The 19407-nt window shown below is 38.5% G+C and overlaps 2 protein-coding genes across 4 annotated transcripts; one reads left to right on the forward strand and one right to left on the reverse strand.

The window, feature by feature from the left end:
* The first annotated feature begins 3393 nt into the window (after positions 1–3393).
* Positions 3394–8031, forward strand: LOC118122598 (claudin-7-A). 2 transcript variants are annotated; one of them, XM_035179423.2, is made up of 4 exons: positions 3394–3887; positions 6208–6372; positions 6460–6544; positions 7031–8031. In XM_035179423.2, the coding sequence occupies exons 1-4, from the start codon at positions 3665–3667 to the stop codon at positions 7179–7181; spliced, it is 624 nt and encodes a 207-aa protein (XP_035035314.1). In that variant the 5' UTR covers positions 3394–3664; the 3' UTR covers positions 7182–8031. The 2 variants fall into 2 exon arrangements, with proteins under 2 accessions (XP_035035314.1, XP_035035313.1); XM_035179422.2 differs by having other exon boundaries at positions 6208–6544.
* A 4155-nt stretch (positions 8032–12186) lies between these two features.
* Positions 12187–18647, reverse strand: npm1a (nucleophosmin 1a). 2 transcript variants are annotated; one of them, XM_035178846.2, is made up of 11 exons: positions 18466–18647; positions 17125–17204; positions 16257–16376; positions 16061–16154; positions 15845–15960; positions 15695–15750; positions 14348–14399; positions 14173–14259; positions 13986–14096; positions 13804–13878; positions 12187–13355 (listed from the first exon to the last, which is right to left on the reverse strand). In XM_035178846.2, exons 1-11 carry the CDS (start codon positions 18512–18514, stop codon positions 13305–13307), a joined length of 891 nt encoding a protein of 296 aa, XP_035034737.1. In that variant the 5' UTR covers positions 18515–18647; the 3' UTR covers positions 12187–13304. The 2 variants fall into 2 exon arrangements, with proteins under 2 accessions (XP_035034737.1, XP_035034736.1); XM_035178845.2 differs by having other exon boundaries at positions 13986–14099; positions 18466–18646.
* Between the last annotated feature and the right edge of the window lie 760 nt (positions 18648–19407).

A 19407-nucleotide genomic window follows, 5' to 3' on the forward strand; every position in this document is an offset into this window, starting at 1 on the left:
CAGGCCACCACCGAGACTCAGCCATTTACAACAATGAGAATGCAGAGCGTTTTCAGAAGCATCATCTGCAGAATTCTTTATTAACATGACAGAGTCTGTACTATTCTTGTATTAAACAGGGGGTGTGGGTAGAGGTAATGATGTAGTTGGATGTTGCATCAGGGAATAAGCTACAGTATGCTAGTATTTTTTACTTTAATACTTTTTTTTAAGTACTTTTACCCTGTATTTGAGTAAATTTGTATCTATTTATTTGTACTTTTACCATCCTCTACTACTCCTCTGATTGTGGGCCCTGTCAGTTCAAGTGTTACAGTCCAGACCGTGAAAATAAGTTTCCTGTAAATGTTTCATTGACACTTAAGATTTGCCTTTAACAGAAGTATAAACAAATACCTGTGCGGACACGCCTTGGGAAGCGGTACAAACACTGACAGTGTCGTCTGTTTCGTCCTCAGATGAGTCATCTGATTGGCCAAGAAACATGTGACAAGTAAAAAATATATTTCCAGTGTAATTCCAGTGTACTACCTATTATGACTCAGAGAGTGACTGTCGGTATCAATCTAAAAATTATCCTTGTTGCGCAAGTCTCATAGTAATCCATAGAGTGTCCGAAATTGACACGCCTTTGTTTACAAGGCTTGTGTGTGCAAATTTTTTCTTTGTGGCATATTTAAAGTTTTCTAAGACAGCAGCAGTCGGCTTAAAATAACTGAATCAACTCCCACTGTAAAATAGAGGCTAACATTGCCACCATAACGTACCTGTACAGCACAGAATAAATTATTCTTCCATACACAACACAAGTAGATTGACATTAACCTTGTTACACAGTTAAATATTTGACAAATACTTAATTTGAAAAGACAATTCTAGGGCACAAAATCAGAGCAAATCAGAAATAAGATAATTTTTTTTATCTCTATCTGACTAAAAAGTGCAAAAGTGCCAAGTTTTCCTGGTTTGCTCTCGTGTTGTCATGTTGAATAGCTCAGTGATGTAATCTGATCACACTTCGCCCTCAGGTTACAGTGCTCCTGAAATGAAAGCTCTAAGTGTGAGCTTCCGGGAATTCTTCTTGGAGCTCCACCTTGTGTAGATGGCATAATATGTTGTTGTAGTGAGAATAGAGGTGCCTTCATTGGCTCACATATAAATAGTAATAAGTAAAGGCAGAATATGAACATATGGAAAATATTGGTAACAAAACCGATTTATTATTTACAGTAAAGATTGAAGGAGAAAAGGTTCTGCTCTTTTTCTTCTTTGTTTTACTGCAATAGACAATACAAGTGTTTGGGGAAGTGTTGAGTAAAGGACAATAAACACAGTATGAAGTGGGAGCTGATTATTACAGCCACATTGTCCATTGTCCTGACCACAGAGCAAATGTGATGGAAAGAACTTGCATAAGGAAGTGGTCTGTGTTCCATTCATTTTTAGCAGGGAGGTTTTTAGGCATACATTCACTAGTGAATGGAGTATCAGGGATCAGCATCTGCTTCCCAAGTAATAATGGTAACTAATGGTTGACAGTTTTGTTTTGTACTCTAAGGTACTCCTACTCGTACTAATTATTAATTGGATGTATTATATGCTGTCATGAATACATCATTTATCAAAACGGCCTATACATTTTCGGTTTTGTTTGTAAATAGTTTGCTTACATGTAGTGGATACCTGTGTCACCCTGTTAGTAACATGTTAAAATGCTTATTGCTCAGTTTGTGTATAACTAAAAGTAGCCTATAAGTCTGAGGTCAGTAGTTCACATGAGTACAATGCTTAGTTTACTTAAAACTATTTTGCAGTCATGCAGTGTTTCTCCCAGAAATAAAACCTTTCATGTAATTTCTTAATTTTTATGTTGTATTTATATGAAAAGCAATATCCCACTTCCGTTTATGTTAATGCAACTTCCCATTCTACACAATTTGTAATGTTGCTCTTCTGTGCAGCTCCACTTCTTTTTAGGGCAACAGGGTAATATGCCTTTGCTTACCTGAAATATATCTGGCCTGCAGCTAAACAAAGAAATCATGGATAGTTGATGGTGCTGTATTTATGAAAATACATGTACTACAGATAAAAGCATTAAAAACACTTGTTGGTCTCTATCTTATGGTTGAAGTTATAATAGCCTATATATAATATGCACTGTGCCATTAATATTGTTGGCATATACTGGGTGTTTTTTTTTGTAATTGTTAACTGTTGAAAAAGAATGTGTAGTTTAAAATTTTTAAACTTTTTCTCCTTACTATATATCTCACAGTCATTACAGTATATTACTAATACTGGCTCAAGTGTCAACTTTTGTTTTGGAAATATTTAAAATTATTCCAGGACGGTTTGACCAAACATGATAGGATAAAAGATAAAGATAAAAACCTTTATATCAGTTGATATCGATAATTATCACAATAAATGCCACATTATTATTTTTGTTTCGTTTACATACTGATGTTTGCTCCTGAGTGAAGGTTGCGGTTTTAAACTCGTATCTGTGGACAGAGACTGACAAACACTTGACAACCAGCGAAACGTTTTACAAATCTGAGGTCGATCAATTGTGTGTTATACCCCCCCACTCTGCTTACACAGTGCAAAATAACTATATATCAATACATTTTGTTATTGATTTTGATGAAAATTATACTGCGATAATTATTGATATTGTTTTATTGCTCAGCCCTATTGGAAATAATATGACGTTTAGTGATACATTAAAAAAATACTCCACACATTTTTACAAGCATTATGAAATAGGATTGTCTGTATCGCATAATCATTAATAACCTAATTAATAATTAATAAATACAGAAAGAAAAATGTTACTAAATATTTAACTAATGACTATTTATTTAACTATATACATTATGAAATATTATTGTCTGTATAGCATAATCATTATAAACCAAATTAATAATTAATATATACACACTAATATGTTATTAAAGAATGAAAAATGCACTAAATATTTAACTAATGACTATATATTTAACAAATAAATATATATCTATGTAGATATAGATATAGATATAGATATATAAATATAATTATGACATATTATTGTCTGTATAGCATAATCATTTAAAATCAAATTAACTATTAACTATATTTAAGTAGATATTAACTGAAGTTATTGTTTTTATAATGTATGTACATACTATAAATAGTAGTATATATATAAATGAAGTTTTGCTTGTTGTTATGATGAACCATAGACTGTATGTGATGAACACGTATCTCTGTGTGTACGGTGTCTCGTGTGGTTCAGTTTCAGTAAACCCTGACATCATGAAACTTCAGGTGTTCGACGCCACGACCTGATGAGTCGAAACTACGTGCGCGTCCCCGCCCACCAGCAACAGAAACCGCCTAAAAAAGCTCGTCCCCGCTGGTTCCTCACCATTCAAGGTGCGGAAGAGGAACAGGTGCGCAAGGAGCTCCCGAGAAGAAGAGAATAAAAAACATCTTTAACTTTTAACTTTATTCAGAGACACGAAGAGAAACTCAACCTATTTAAACTAAAGAAGCGAGCCAGTGAGCAGCCGAGCGACTTTAACTACAGCCAGAGAGGAGTGGGGGGTTTGTACCTTCACAGCAGGTGAGCGACTCTCTTTCGAAGAAGAAGAAGCAGCAGAGGAAGAAGAGGGAAATGGCCAATTCCGGGCTCCAGATCCTGGGCTTCGCCCTGGCTCTGTTGGGAGTCATTGGACTGATCATTGGGACCATTCTGCCGCAGTGGAAGATGTCCGCCTATGTGGGGGACAACATCATCACGGCGGTGTCCATGTACGAGGGGCTGTGGATGACCTGCGCCTTCCAGAGCACCGGGCAGATCCAGTGCAAGGTGTACGACTCCATACTGCAGCTCAACAGTGAGTAACTCCGCTCTTTCAAGTTGTTTTCGATGAGTTGTGTCCTCTGGAGCAGAACGTCCCAAATGGAGACTGTTCGGATTGTTAGTCGTGGACAGGCCTGTTGAATGAGCGCCTTCGCTATCTTGCATATCTAAGAGAAACTTATCATGGCAGAGTTCTTTTAATGACCAAAGTCTATAGTTCAAACTCTAAAGTTCTCATTGTAGTATTAATTCTACACAGTCATACCGTTTTTATTCAAATTATTTCACTCCCTCAACTTATTGTTTTCAGCTTTCATACAGATTTTATCTTTTTTTTAAATTGTATTTATCCTTAAGCCTCTTAATCTATTACTTTTTGCTCAGGTAGTTTTAAATCTCTTATTTTGCTTTCCGATTTATTTAAACTGTGCTTTCAGTTAACGTGTGGCCGGGCGCGGAGACTGCAGTAAGGTGTTGTTCTTGAGGCCATTTTCTACAGTTGGTTGTGAACTCTTACCAGATCACTGTGGCTCGGACTAACCGGTTTTGTCACATATTAACTCCCCTTTTATTCCCTCGGAAAGTGCAGCTTACACTGTTGAAGCCACACAGTCGGGCCTCGCCTTCACAGAGCCGCAGATCGCCTTCATGTCACTGCAGGATATCGTCTTTTAAATATAGACTAATGTTCAATTTGAACTCATTTCCTCTTTTATGTGGAAATGGGTGTATTACTCTTACACCTGGACAATGATTATCCTGTAGCCAGTAAAGCCAACACCCCTCCTCCACCTCCTCTTCCTCCTCCTGCATGTGTGGATAACCTCATTGTGGGACTTAAATTACACAGGTGGAGGTTAACCAACACCAGTATGGATCACTGTATAGTCAACACAGCCTCCCCCTCAACACAGCCTCTAAACAGCCTCCCCTCAACACAGCCTCCCCCTCAACAGACAGTTGCTTTGTCTTCGGCCTGCTGGCCACAAAACCATGCGTTCGTTGCATTCGTTCAGGAGTTGAAAATATTCAACTTTTTCTTTCAAAATGTCTTAATACAATATATTGCATGTAGCTTTTAGTTTAATTAATCCAAATGTTTGAGCACAACACATAAAGTAAAGTTTAAACGAGTTCAGTCGGCCTTGCTTCCTGCTTATGTGGTGGTGTGGGTGGTTCAGGGGCAGTAGTAGAATTTAACTGCACACTGGTTGTTTCACTGGTCATCGTGTGGGCCAGGAACCAAAAAGAAAAAGCGCACGGAACTTCAGGTGTCTTTTATGACTCTTTATCTTCCTGTCTGCTATCGTAAAACCAGTGGTTAAATGGGTCACTAGTAGCACGATGGTTGGTTGGTTTCAAATTCAGCTGACTGGTAGAGAGCCCTCAGGCATAATGTGCCTTTTTTATCGTTTTGTATACAGGTTCCTCTTGATTCAACATGTTTTTTTTTTTCTACATTTACTGCTCTAAAGAACATGTTGGCTATGGTGGCGTAGCTCACAAAATGGCCATTTCCCCCAAATAGTGTATTTTTAAATGGTTTTTTTCTCTTGCTTATCAAAACATTTGATAATATATCTACAGCACAATGCGTCTTTATCGCCTCTTCAAACATGAATACAAACCAACTTTGATAAACGTTGTGTAAGTAAAGCTTTGGTTAAGATATGGCGCAAGTGCACAAATAATGACTCACTACTCAGAAAATACCTGCTCAGGATCTACTAACACACATGTGTAGTTTTTAAAACATGGGACAATGGTTGGAAAATGTTTACGACAACGAAACCCCTGAACTGCTGCTTCAGCATTTAAAAGCCACTTTTGGACATTCTTCACATTCTAGCGTAGCTTCGATTTCGGAAACGTCCACCTGCTGAAAAGCGGCCTGTGTGCACCTGAAATTGGGAGTGTCTTCCTTGTAATGAAACCTGAAACCTGGTTAAACCTGTTTCTGACTTGCACGCATTGCACACCCACACACCCACTCCCCTCAACCCCTCCTCCTCCTGCTGCAGTTTCTTTGGCCTTCCTGTTAGAGCCAGTTTCTGTGGTGCGTTGTTATAGGGAGTGGCGAAGAGACCCAAGAGACAGAAGCCAGTCTGTTACACACAAACAGTGACTGTTTTTAGGCGCATGAAAGCGACTCTGCAACAATATTAAGACTTTTAGATACAAGTGTCTAAATCAAATCATTGTAGATTTGAACTCTAATGCCAATAATTGTTTTTTTCTTTTTTAGTCTAGTAACACCTGTTAAGACTTGCCACACCCCGGCACAATGCTCTGACTGTTATTTGTTTGATATTTGTCAGAATAACCGAATAACCGTCTCCCGCCCTCCTTTCCAGGTGCCCTCCAGGCAACCCGCGCCCTCATGATCGTTAGCATCATCGTTTCGCTGGCTGGTCTGGGTGTAGCATGCATGGGAATGAAGTGCACCAACTGTGGAGGAGATGACAAAGCGCGCAAGTCCAAGATCGCCATGATTGGGGGCATCATCATCCTGATTGGATGTAAGAAGGCATTTAATCATTTCCTGTTTTTATTTTATCCCTGGATCTGTAAGCGCTTCATTACTAATGTTCTTCACTCTCTTACAGCTTTGTGTTCCGTTGTGGCCTGCTCTTGGTACGCTCACGACATCATCAGGGCCTTCTACGACCCTTTCACCCCTGTCAATACCAAGTAAGTCAATGGCAACATGTATGTTCTTGTGTACTCTGTGCTGTTATTTCGTCTCAAAATTCGCCCACATAAAAAACCTCGATCATTGATTGCACAGAACAGAATCCGTGAGCGGAAAGGTATATTCACGAGTTAGCATTTCTGCTCTATGGTAACAACAGTGGTTCTGGGAGCAAAGTGCTGAGCACTTCCCTGAACACTGACGTTGTTCGCTTGGGGACAGTGGCTGATGTTCCCCTCCTTCGATTGGTCACTTTGAACACCGTAGTGCTTGTCCTGTTTTGTCTTTTTTAATTTAATGAAATTTGCTAAGTTTAACTGGGACAGATGCCGTTTTCAGCAGACTGCATTGTGTCCAAACATGCTGGTTTATAAGATACTAGTCTATCCTTTCTATCTAAATATCTGCATCCACATTTACATCCATGATTCAAGCGCTGATAGCTTATTTCTACTATTTTAATGCTTGTAAATCTCTTTTTCAAGGTACGAGTTTGGGTCTGCCATCTTCATCGCATGGGCTGGCGCTTTCCTGGCCGTAGTGGGAGGTGCCATGCTCTCAGCGTCTTGCCCACGGGGCAAACCCTCACCCAAGTATCCCATCTCCAGACCTCCCAGCAGCAAGGAATACGTTTGAATGGGACTGGGACTCAATGAAAGGACACTTTGACATTTGTGCTTGTCCAACTCGGAGATTTTAACAACGTTGAAAAATATGTATCCAGCAGGCGACGATCAGTACCTGTTTGTTTTTTATTTTGTATTTTAGTTTCTTCAAGGCTGCCCTGTGATGTTACTGTAATATTATTTTAACAGACTCATTAAAGTTTTTAAATATATTAGCAGTTTACTTCTAAGAATGCGCTCACTGTCTTTGCCTTATCTGGAACTGCAGAGTGAAACAATCCAGCTGCCACCTGTAACACTCTAAGTTGTTCCACTGGTATGCAGTACATATTTTCACATGCTGCATGCTAGTGTGCTCTGCATTATTGGAGAATGCAATGTGTTAGGAAAATAGTCTGCATGCACTGAACAGAGATCAGATACGTCAGTGGTCAACTCTACAGCCATTTTATTCCTGTGTTGGCTACGTGCATAACAATGTGCTCCCATTTGTTCCCATGTTTGTGCCCTCTTTTTATGAACAAGACAATCATTCAACAGTTCAGACTAATTTTTTTTTTAATCAAAAGGCTGCAGTGAAACTTTAAATATATAAATCGCAACTTACTGATTCCTTATTATTGCCAATATCAAACAGCGTGACAAATGTTGAGAGCCATTTCTCAACTCGTTCTGTAATGATTACTGTTTGTGTAAAATGGGCTTTGCTCGTGTTTGTTTTGTTTTTTTTTAGAATTTTATTTGTCATAAATATCGCTGCACTCATCAAATTCTCAGTTTTAAAAAACTTTTTAACATGTGATTTGTTGTGTGTTTCTTGTCTTTGTTGTACATAAAATAAAAGTGAAAAATACACTGTTTCTCGGTTTTGGACCTTAATTCAAGAGTTAACCTTGTTTCATACACCATGCCACTCAAGGAGCTTTACTAAAAAATGAGAATCTCAAAACAGTTTAAATGATTTAAATCTGGCCTGATTTACAATAAACAAATCATAGAATCTAAATTAAGGTATTATGGAGTTATTATGTTAAGTTATTATGTTGCAGTTGAAAATGTAAAATAAGAGGCTACAATAAGTACATGCATCAAATTTCACCTTTGGTGACCAAAAAGCTATGGAGACTTGAGGTATTTATTTTTTGCACTCAGTCTGATGCATTCCACAGAAATCCCTTACATACATAACGTAATTTTGGTCCATGTCATAACGTTGAAGAAAACAGATCCACGAACAACTCATTCTGCAACTCAAACAGCTGACATAGTCTTAACATTTTGTCATAAACACTTTCTTCAAACAAAAGGTTTATTGGCGTTTAGAAATTGAGCAGACATCAAATCCTATTCAGGCAGGAGTCTGAAATCCTCACAGCCACACTCTGGCTGGAAGCCATGTTCCTGTGAGTGAATGAGACGCAGCTTTATAATGACAAAATGAAAGTTGCTTTGGTTTTATTGCCACCTTGTGGTAGATACAGGTTACTGTTTTTAGTTGGACATGAAGTGACTGTATACAGTCCTGCTCACCATTATTGGCACCCCTTCATTTTTTGCATAACCTGTACAATATCTTCAGAAATAAATGGAAATGTACCAAATTTATATCATCAGGATCTTTTAATTGGAGGTCCAAAGTAATTTAACAAAGAAAATTGTTTTTTTCAACTTGCATATTGTAATTTCAAAGAAGAAACAGAAAAAACATCATGTGCAGCAATAACGGCACCCCTCTTTAATATTTGGTTGCATACCCTTTGGCAGTGATGACAGCCTCCAAACGTTTCTTGTAGCCATCTATAAGCTTCTTGCACTTCTCAATCGGTATTTTCTCCCACTCTTCCTTTGCAATTTGTTCAAGCTCTTGAACGTTTGCAGGGTTCTTTTCCCCAATAGCAGATTTCAGCTCACCCCAAAGATTTCCAATCGGATTGAGATCAGGACTCATTGCTGGCCATTTTTTCCTTTTCAACCATTCCTGCGTGCTTTTGGATGTGTGCTTTGGGTCTTTGTCTTGCTGGAGGACCCATGATCTTCGACTCAAACCAAGTTTTCTTACACTGGGTAGGACATTTCGCTCTAAAATCTCTTGATAATTCTCTGATTTCATGATTCCTGTGATACGGTCAAGGCCTCCAGTACCAGATGCAGCAAAGCAGCCCCACAGCATTATGGATCCTCCACCATGCTTAACTGTTGGTAGGGTGTTCTTTTCCTTGTAGGCTTCATCTTGCCGTCTGTAAACAAACTGTTGGTGTGCATTGCCAAAAAGCTCTATTTTTGTTTCATCTGTCCACAGAACATTTTCCCAGAAGGACTGCGGTTTGTCCAGGTACTCTTTGGCAAAGATCAGTCATTCCTTTTTATGTCTTTTCCTCAGCAATGGTGTCTTCCTTGGCCTTCGCCCATAAAGCCCTGTTTGGTTTAGTGTGCGGCGTATGGTACTTGTTGAAACCATGACCCCAGACTGTTCCAGGTTGGCCTTCAGGTCTTTGGATGTTTGACGTGGTGTTTTTTCCACCATTTGCACCAACCTTGGAAGACTTCTCTCATCAATTTTTCTCTTCCCCCCCACGTCCAGGGAGGTTCTTGACAGTTCCATGCTTGGCAAACTTCTTAATAACATTACGCACTGTTGAAACAGGGATACCAAGGTCTTTGGAGATGGCCTTATACCCTTTGGAGGTGTTGTGTATGCTAATAATAGCCCTTCTGATGTCCTCAGACAGCTCCTTTGTCTTCACCATTGTGACAAAGGAACAGGGAATAACAGGTGGCTTTTTAAAACACGGAAGTCATCATTCATTGGCTAATTAATGTCACAGGGGCACAGACAATTTATCAGGTGATTCTCATTTGTGATTTACCACAGGTGAGTCATAATGTGTTTCCATACTGATTTACAGCAAAGGACACATCAGTGACACAGCAAGCTTTAAGTTTTTCTATCCCCCATTGTTTATTGTTTTAAATTGTTGTTTATCATTTGCTCTTTTGTATCAAACACGAATTATCTACAGAAAAAAGTTGTTTCACTTGATTCATTTTTTTCAGGAGATATTCCACATTATGTACTTAAACTTCTTGGGTGCCAATAATGGTGAGCAGGACTGTATGAAGCGCATGGACTCATTAATATGATGCACTTTTATCTATAGTATGTGTCATGTTGCTCTCAAAAGCATTTTAAAGATTTTGCACAATGTGGGTTATAGTAATATTTCATCACAGAGCAGTGTTTGAATTCCCCTTATGCCCCTGTCTTTTCAGTGTCTCATCTCCACTCAATTTGTCATTGTGTGTCTTCAGGTTAAGTTAGGACACTCGTGATTTATTAGACTCAGCGAAGTCTTGCTCTAGTTCTGCCTTTCCTTTATTCTCATTCTGCCTGCCACTCATGAATCATTACTCTTTCCTCCTGTCCGGCCGGATCACAAAAGTCGTAGAGCTAATAGTTTCTTCCCAAAGTCTCTGCCACTGTCATAAAAACTTAGAGGGGAATGTTATTTTCTTTATACACTGAGGTTGTATCTACATTGTGATAACTTCAAGATTCAGGAACTCTATTGTTATACAACAAAATTGAAAATTGTGCCTATATATAGATTTTAGTTAGGGAAACATACATATATAAAAACAGATACTATATACAATATTGCAATAGGGAAAGATACTGTCTAGGAAAAAAGCGGTCCTTGATGTCAACTAGAATGGCTCTCAGAGAGCGCACACTTCTTCCAAGGCCCAACAGTCCCTTTATGACAATTATTTTACGTACTGACTTCTGACTTTTATTTGGATCTGCACCAAATTGCACAAACTCATAAATATCGTTCCCCTCAACATGTCAGATTTGTATTAAATCAAGATCAATTAATTCTCTGAGAAATCCCCAAAATTGAATGGGTATTTGTCTTCTTTTTGAAGCACTTTGTAACAACAGTTTTTAAAAGTCCTATGCAAATAAAGGCATTATCTTTGTTACATTATTTTTACTGAGGAAAAACACTTCCAAAAGGGTATTAAAATGAATGAAATCCTGCTAACAAACATCTTTAGTTTTTCTTCAATGGGTAAACACCTGCAGTTTGAGCATTAAAAAAAAAAAAAACCTCTCCCACCTCAAGCACTCTCTCTGTATCTCTTTATAACACAGTACAGGACCATTCAGTTGTCACATGACTGCACGGCGATAAAAAACATTTGATCAAGGGTCACATAGTGCAAACAACCTGCACATTAAACACTGTGTGCCAGTCTGCAATAGGCGACCCTTGCTCTAATCAAAGCAGATGCAGTTGGTATAAAAAGAAACAGACCACTATCCAACATTGTCAGTCACAATGTTTTTAATGTTCTGACACTAAATAAATCCTTGGTAATAGATTGTGAAAATGTCTGTACGGGAATATTAAATGGTGCAGTATAATCTAAAAAATGTTAGTCTTGTACGTTTGTATAAGAATCCTGGTAGATTTGTAGTTTCTTAACTTTTGATAGTTATATTGTTAAGTACTGATAAGGAAACAGTCTATTTATTAGTCATCATTTCTGGGCTATAGTTATAGGTGACACAGCACGACGCCTTCAGGGAAACTGGGTTAACTGGGTTCTTACTGACCTACTCTGCTACTCTCCCTTGATCGGCAGTCAGCTAACACAAACCTGAGAGAACATGTTACTTAATAAGGGATAAGTACTGGAAGCCTTTAAAGCCCTAAACATACTCAGAGATGACAAATCATACAAGCTCAAAGTCTAAACAAAGAATTTAAGATGGACTAATTTCATGTGTACTTTGTGGAATATCAGTACATAATCTACACGATTGTCCACGTGGTTCTCAAACTACAAATTCTGCAGGCTTCAGCCTACATGCAAATAGACAACAATTATGTATATAGTATCTCAAAAGATGTAAGTGGACATTCCCATATATAACCCAAAGATCAACGTACTGAATTGGAACATCCTGAAATTTTAACAAGGAGGCATTTAGTAAAATGATTAACAGATTTGTCTTCAACATGTCCACAGCTTTTTATTCTCGCTGCACAGAAACAGAACAGTTGTAATGAAGCCATATCCTTTATTGAATCAATCTCATTGACGGCGAGCCTACACCCAAAGCATATTTAAATCAAACAAACGCATTAGTTTCTTGCAAACATGGAATGAGCTGCTTCTAACAGGCCAAATGCACAAACATTTACACCATCAATTCAACTTCAAACGATCAAGAGAAATGGACTGAATTATAACAGCAGGTGGGATTTTATTGTATAGAACATCTCCACACCTGCAATATCTGGTTTGAAGAGATTTAGCAACGTAAAAAACAACAAACCTTCAAATTCCTTCATGCAGTCTGTCACCCGATGAGCAAATACTTAAACTCTAGCCTGTTGGATATCAGCAGTCGTGGCAACATAAAGCAGATAGACCAAGAGAGCAGAGGTGGAAGGTGCTGCTCTTATTTCTCTTGGCTCTAAAAGGTTGATGGGAGCTTTAAACCAAATGGTGGACAATGTACGGACGGTAAAATGGAGGAAAATGGCAAGAACCTTTGAATTCAGACAAAATCTTCCAACTGAAAAAAAGCATGTGAAGGAATCTCAGCAGCATAAAAAGTCAACACATTCCAAAAAGTGCAGTTCTTTGAAGTGCTTGGTGGCAACTCACCAAAGCGGATGTTTTATTGAATGAAAAGAAGTTATTTTGAACTGCCCTGTTTCAAGTCTGTGTCATTTTAGGTGTAATGAAATGTATTTTTTTTTTAATTGTTTTTGCATTCAATGCTGCCAAAAAAAAATTTAAAAATCTAGTGAGAAATTTATTTACACATCTACAAAGATGCAAATTTGTACGTCTTTTCTCCTAGGGTTTATTCAACAAACCAAATAATATCTCTGCCCCAGTGAGAAATATGGAGGTGGAAACATGATGCAACATCATCGTGCACGCTCGTCAGCCACATCACTACCTGTACAGTCTCTTCATGCAGGAGGGCAGACGGAGGCTGGATAAGACTTTGAATGGATTCATGACGACTGGAAGGAACCGAGTGTGGCTACAGAGATGCGATGATATAAACGAGTCATAAAAAGAGATAATAAAACTGTTGTGTAGGCTGTTATTTAGCATCCGTCACCGCCTGTCTCCACTTCCACAGCTCCGCAACGTCCTAAGGGAAAAATAAAAATAAACACATTTTTAAAAAGGCTGTTAACTTGATGGAGTTGAGTTGGCAATATTAAATCAAATCCAGATCTGCACAACTAAATAATTTAGGGTATTTCATTTAATGTTTCTTCCACAGTCCCTGGTGGTAAGAAGAACTACATGGTCTGTAAAGCAGAACACACTGGAGCGTTTAACCACAACCGTGTCCGAGGGATCTGTGGCTTTTCTATGATTGGCCATCTTTGCACCTAGATTTTATGACGAACCTTGTAACTCTGGTGGCGAATAGTGCTATAGAAGTAGTTTATTATTACTCTAGTGAAAAAATTAAATGATAGGAGTGAGGAGCAGTAAATATGCCAAATATATTAATGTTAACAAGTGGGTTCCTAATAAGTAGGGAAGAAGGGTTCCTAAGAGTTTAAAGCAACTTTAACTCAGTACTATACCTTGGCTTCAGAGACTTTGTAACCGTGCTTCACGAAGTTCTCAAACTTGGGCTGAGCTTTGGGTAATGTCACTCCCTGTAAGAAAACAATTACAATTCATCAGCGGATTTAAATTCAACACTTTTACAAACAGTATTGAAACAAATAGGCATTTTTTAATAAAAAAGGACAAAGACACCAACCTTGTTAACTGCCTCCATAATCTTGGCTTTAATCTCAGGAACTGTGAGAATTGCCTTGGGAGTTGTTGGAGTTTTAGGTGACCTGGTACCTTTACCTTTAGGGGTCTTCTCCTGCTGAGAACATAAAACATTTCTTACATAGGACACAAACTATTCAGTGGATAATAAGAAGTTAATTTGTACGAACCGTTGCCTGTTTTTTAGCTGGAGTGTTGGGTTTGGGACTCTTGCCATTCTGAGCAGGGGTCTTTTGTTTGGATGGTGTTGGCTTGGCCTGTAAAAAGACAACATGCAACTTTTAATGGGAGAACACTTCGCTTTATTCAGCTGCTACTAAGTGACTGTCAAAGCTGTTAATTTACCTTAACAGGCGATTCTTCCTCCTCGCTCTCATCCTCCTCATCATCACCATCCCTAAAAGAAAGAAAAAACCATCAGGATAACAAAAACAAAAACCCCTGCAAAAAGACAGTCGCACTCAAATGTCTGACCCATTATAAAAAGTGTATGTTTGAGAAGTTTTCTAAAACAGTTGTGGTTCATATGTAGGAGGCTACAATATTCTCTGTACACATGACGAGATGCTCTTCAATGTGACCCGTTTTCTTTAACCAAAAAATTTAAAACCAAACCGGTCCAAATTATTGTCCCCAGTGCTGCACCACAACCTGTCACAGGTATAACTCAAATTTACGTGTCTTTTTCATTGAGAGAAAACAGGAACATCTATAAAGAATCACCTTCTTAACAGATTCAATGGAAAGTTAAACACATCAGAATCCCATTAATGCAGTCTTGAACAAAGACGACCACGTTTAGTGCCAAAGTCATAAAACAGTCAGCTGCTGTTATAAACACTGAAAGAGGCTTTACTTGCTGTTATCATTGCTCCTGTTCACACTGGCCAGTGACAGATTCGGTTTCTGATTCCAAGGGAAGAAGAGAACAAAAGTTCTCTACCATCCCTTGCTTTACCATCACAGCAAAGGCAAAGCAATGGATCAAGAGAACAAGTAGTGCAATGATAAAATCAATCCAATAAACTAAGATAGAGATGTCCACTTGAGTCGTCAATTCTGAATGCAGAACACCAATCATAGATTCTGATGAACTGTTGAAATTATTTAATTTTTTTGTTGGAATGGAGGAAGAACTGTGGATCTTCCACGATCCCCTCAACATGCATCAGCAGGGATTTGCTAATAGTATGAACAAAAAAGATAAAACCGACAAACTGATGAAAGTGAAACTCTTGATATCAGTAACGCCTGGTGGCCTCAAGAGGAGCTGAATCAGCTGAATGTTCCAGGAGGAGCGACCTCAACATGCAGTTAGAAACTTTGAGTGTTTGATCCCAAATCTTAAATTGATGCCAGGGGTCAAGCTGTTCAGGCACATATATATATATATATATATATATATATATATATATATATATATATATATATATATATATATATATATATATATATATATATATATATATATATATATATATATATATATATATATATATATATATATATATATATATATATATATATATATATATATATATAAAATATTTGATGATAAAACTATTTCTGATGTTAAGTGTTATCATCACAGGCGAAAACTGCATAAGATAGTTTTTGATCTTCGATAGTGCACCACGCCGTGTTTGTAATGGATTTGACCATCGTGTCAATATGTGAAACCCTGACACTCACTCATCATCATCATCGTCGTCATCGTCATCCTCCACAATTTCCATTTTCATCTTTTTCTGGAAGGAGGTAAAACACGAGTTGGTCATTTCAACTGAGACAGATTTGAAACTGAAGCTACAATGATGAAGTTGTAAAGGCTGTAAAACAAACCTGGGACTTGACCGCAGGAGAGGAAGCAGGTCTCTTCTTCGATGTTGCGACTTCCTCTTCTTCCTCCTCCTCCTCATCATCATCTTCTTCATCAAAAGACTGCTCAGATTCCATCACTTTAGACACAAAAGAATAGATGGAGTGGTGAAGAATGGTTTGGTTGTGCACATTCCTAATCACGTCAAACACCCTGACACTCTTGTCACAAATACTCACTGACGAGGTGCTGTCCACTGATATGGATCGGACCAGAACCCGCCTTGAGACGGAAAACTGCTGGAGGTGTGATTGTGAAGCCACCGAGACAAACCTGCAACGAGAATTCAGATTTTTAAAATATACTTTATTCCCCCCAACGCAGTTTGTTTAGTGCGTCTGTACATAAAACGCAGCCAAGAAGGCGTTTACTCACGCTGGGCAGGGTCGAGGGTTTCAGTGAAACCAGTGCTGCCTTAATTTTCTGACCCTCTGTGTCTTGTCCTTCCACCTCCACCATGTGAAGTTCGTCTTTTGTGGCGGGGTCCACGCAGGCCTAAAGACGACAAGAACGGACTGTGATTCTATGTTCAGAGCCCATCTGATGACCATCAAGTGCTAAAGCAATCTTCTTAAGTACCACCCTCTCATTTTGGATCTTGCATTATGGGCATCAATTGTTGATACATTAGAAAACAGAGCGTTTTTTGGTAAAATAAACAGAAAGGTGCAACCATACACAACATTTTATCTATTTATTTGACTGGCCCACTGCAATATTCTAGAGGACAAGACAGGGTCATTGACCTTAAACATGTCAAAACCAAGAAAACATGTTTCATATCAAATCACGAAAAGCAGCAAATTCTTCAGAATGCTTGAAAATAGCTGGAAACAGTATTTTTCTTAAATAATTGTTTAGAGAATTTACCAATTTGCAAAACAGTTGCAGGTCAAGCTTAAAATTCCAATCGACTAATAATTGTAGCTCCAAAAGTCATTCAAAAACTATATAACCTCCTGTCCAATTGTTTGTTGATTTGTAAGCAAGATTACACAAAAACAGGTCATCATGAAACTTGGAAGGATGTGGTATGGGAAGGGAAGAAATTCTGTTTTATCTTTCTTAACTTCCTTTATCATTGTGAGATGGGGAGTTTTTCTATCTTCTCAGTTTTCCCAGGGAATAGTTAGTGGTTTTAATTAATACATGTTGAACCTTGGCAGACGGATGCGCTCTACCGAGTGTCTTTCTAGTTTGGTTCTTCTTATAAAACGGACACATTGGATGTCTGGGTACTTACCATCCTCAGATCTAGCTGGTGCTCAAAGTCGTCATCCTCAGGATTGAACACCACCTCTTTTCCAGCTTCCAGCACGCAGCCTGTTACAAAAGATTTCAAATAATAGTTAATGAATGAAGACAAAGTTTCCCAACAGCAGAAAGTGGAGGCATATGAATCTAATGGATTAGTCACTGTCTTAAAAACGTTTCTGTAGGCGAGTGTAAGGTGCTGTATTGCCAGTGCACACAGGGGGGCGCCATACAAACGGCTGATAATGAATATCTCCACATGGCCCGGGCAAAAGGAAGTTAGGAGAAACATCTTTAAAATCATTTCACAGCAAACTATGTCTGTGTGGTGAAAATTCCACACTGTTAGACTGAAGATGCTTCGTGAAAAATACGTTTTTACTGTTGTAACAATGGCAGATAATCACCATTTAATTGTACTCTACTTACGCAGTTACATGTGTATCTAGTTCAAATCAAAGTTAAGATATTTCTAATGGAAGGACATTACATTATAAGATAAGTAAAGGTATAAAGAGTACTTTGCTGTACATCAGTGGCAGCACGTGTCTCAAAATACTCTATACTCCTCCTGGGAGACAATTGTCAAAGTGATTTTCCGGATTTACTTGTTATTTAAATTAAATACTACATTTTAAACAAGGCTGGGAAATGATTTATAACATAGAAGATGTTTTAAAAAAAACATTGTATTATAATCTTGTTTTTCTCCTCTTGTTAAAACCCATCATGTAAGGTCAGACTGGGAGATGATCCAACCAAACCAATGGTCCTGCAGCTGTATTGTGATTTAACTCGTTGGTTTAACACTGATTTCACTGACTGGATTGAGTCAAAGCCAAAGAAAGTGACGTTTTAGAGGAGAAGTCAACGTGGTCCTCGCGAGTTTCACCCACGTTGAGACGATTTGAACCCGACGAGCCAAAAAACCATCAGCTCATACTTTAGCCAGAGCTCGACCTCAATCCCACTAACACGCAGGTAAAACCACACAGACGTTTTAGAGTCTGGCGGAGAGGAACGTGTGAAATATCAACAGTGAGGAAGAGAGACGGGCGCCGCCATGTTGATATCGAACACGTGTTCGACCGCGTTGTTGAGCGGGACTCGGCGAACCTGCGGCTACACGGACACACACGTTACTGACACGTACTATTATCACGTGTGTGAATGTGATACAAGTGTTAAAATGACAACCGGGCCAGACATGTTACAGAAACCTGCGCAGCTACATTCCACGTGTCCTGATTGTGTGTGTGTGTGTTACCAGCAGAAGTCAAATGAGGACACACTCTCTCTAACACTACACACAGACACACGTTTTTCTCACCGTAAAGGAACGTCTGTGGCGCCATGGTTTCCTCGTCTAAACCGTTCATTGTGGATGTTGATGCGGAGTCGGTCCGGTGCTGCTCTTCGGATGTGGAGGACTAACTAACTACTACCGCTGCTAGTTACTAGCTAATCAGCGAACCCACGTGTCCCGCCTCCTCTCTTCTTCTGCTCCCGCTGAGTGCAGAGGCCGGAGACTCACAGCGACACCCTGCGGTGCGACGGTGTGGGAAAGACCACATGTTAACTTATATATATGTACTGTAGTATCTGATAGCTTTGTATTATTCTATCTATCTATTAATTTTATCAATATTTAATCTCTATGCCATTATTGATTAATATATATATATAATATAGATAGATAGATAGATAGATAGATAGATAGATAGATAGATAGATAGATATGATATATAGATAGATAGATAGATAGATAGATAGATAGATAGACTGACAGACAGATATATAGATAGATACTATAGATAGATTAGATAGACCACTTTTTACTGCAGTTGCTATCAGTCACACTATTTGTGCTCAACGAAAAGCACACACACACACACACACATTTTCCTTGATTCATGGATCTTAATGAAAGTGTTTAAGGGGCTGATATTTATGAATGTGTGCAATTTGGTACAGATCCAAATACAAACCCAGATCTTTTGACTTTAAATGTGGTTTCATAGGGGGCCTGTATAGGCCTCGGCAGATATATGCTCTGTTCCTCACTTGTTGATGGCAGGAAATTTATAACCTGAAAAAGGTGTAGTTTTTCAGAGAGTAAATGCAACTGCTTCATCCAGTTTGAATCTCTGTGCGTAGGCTGCATTAATATGGGGTGTCATGGCTTGGCAGGCTTTCTCTTTGAATAGCTGACCAGACATTAATGTGTACAGAAATATGGATTAAATTGAATTAAAGGAAAACCTGTCAGTGG

The sequence above is a fragment of the Hippoglossus stenolepis genome, chromosome 15 (assembly GCF_022539355.2).
Source record: "Hippoglossus stenolepis isolate QCI-W04-F060 chromosome 15, HSTE1.2, whole genome shotgun sequence".
In the NCBI taxonomy this organism is placed as follows: domain Eukaryota; kingdom Metazoa; phylum Chordata; class Actinopteri; order Pleuronectiformes; family Pleuronectidae; genus Hippoglossus; species Hippoglossus stenolepis.

What these genes read in the sequence shown, in the direction of transcription:
- LOC118122598 (XM_035179422.2), top strand. Translation starts at nt 3,665, where the DNA reads ATGGCCAATTCCGGGCTCCAGATCCTGGGCTTCGCCCTGGCTCTGTTG. An exon ending in CTCCATACTGCAGCTCAACA is followed by an intron (nt 3,888 to 6,207) that starts GTGAGTAACTCC and finishes CCTCCTTTCCAG; the next exon opens with GTGCCCTCCAGGCAACCCGC. An exon ending in TTCACCCCTGTCAATACCAA is followed by an intron (nt 6,545 to 7,030) that starts GTAAGTCAATGG and finishes CTCTTTTTCAAG; the next exon opens with GTACGAGTTTGGGTCTGCCA.
- npm1a (XM_035178845.2), bottom strand. Translation starts at nt 18,514, where the DNA reads ATGAACGGTTTAGACGAGGAAACCATGGCGCCACAGACGTTCCTTTAC. An exon ending in CTCCTGCGGTCAAGTCCCAG is followed by an intron (nt 15,751 to 15,844) that starts GTTTGTTTTACA and finishes ACCTCCTTCCAG; the next exon opens with AAAAAGATGAAAATGGAAAT. An exon ending in GACGACGATGATGATGATGA is followed by an intron (nt 14,400 to 15,694) that starts GTGAGTGTCAGG and finishes TCTTTCTTTTAG; the next exon opens with GGATGGTGATGATGAGGAGG.